Source organism: Orycteropus afer, unplaced genomic scaffold (genome assembly GCF_000298275.1).
Source record: "Orycteropus afer afer isolate SDZICR_OR568_19922 unplaced genomic scaffold, OryAfe1.0 scaffold01229, whole genome shotgun sequence".
Classification (NCBI taxonomy): Eukaryota; Metazoa; Chordata; class Mammalia; order Tubulidentata; family Orycteropodidae; genus Orycteropus; species Orycteropus afer.
Genome location: NW_006922816.1, coordinates 112,435 through 113,120, shown reverse-complemented (window position 1 = coordinate 113,120; position 686 = coordinate 112,435). Strand labels below are relative to the sequence as shown.

Sequence of the window (686 nt, the reverse complement as noted above, 5' to 3'; positions counted from 1 at the left end):
AAAGGATAACCAGGATCATAGTCTTGGGTGTTTCACCAGTCTCTATCCAACAAGTATTAGTTAGGGTTGTTTTTGACAATGAGATGAAGTTATTCACCAAAAAATAGGATAATGACAGCTTTCAACTTTCCTTACTATTAACAGAGGAAATACCTGTTAATACACTGACCTATGTCATAAGGAGAGTGACTGTAGTCTACTGATGTTTTCTTTTCTTTGAGCAGAAAGAGGCAGTGTATATGCAACTGGAGGAAATAATGAAGGGCAGCTGGGACTTGGTGACACTGAAGAGAGACACGCTTTTCAACTAATAAGCTTTTTTACATCCCAGCATAAGATCAAACAGCTCTCTGCTGGAGCTAACATTTCAGCTGCATTAACTGGTGAGACTTTTTTTTTTCTTTTCCATTTGAAGATGGAATATATGACTTTCCTTTAGACTGGGGTATACCAACTCTTAGTGAATTAAAGCCAACATTACCATTTAGTTCTTTCATTAGTTACGTGTATTTAGAACAGATTAAAAAAATAAAGCTCTAATTCATGAGCTATACTACAATGATATGCTTATTTTTAGAGTTAGATGTAAACTGCAAAAACGGCAAGGAGGCCACGTGTTCTGACCTCCTCTAACCCTACAAGGGGAAGGCAGGATTACCAGCAGTAACCCAAGGCCTATTACTGCA

The 686-nt window shown here is 37.6% G+C and overlaps 1 protein-coding gene across 1 annotated transcript in view; it reads left to right on the top strand.

The window, feature by feature from the left end:
* RPGR (retinitis pigmentosa GTPase regulator) overlaps positions 1-686 on the top strand; it is a 49,512-nt gene that overhangs the window by 13,851 nt on the left and 34,975 nt on the right. The window contains exon 4 of the mRNA XM_042783452.1: positions 225-383. Coding sequence (XP_042639386.1) covers positions 225-383 — 159 coding nt within the window. The remainder of the gene's footprint in view (positions 1-224; positions 384-686) is intronic.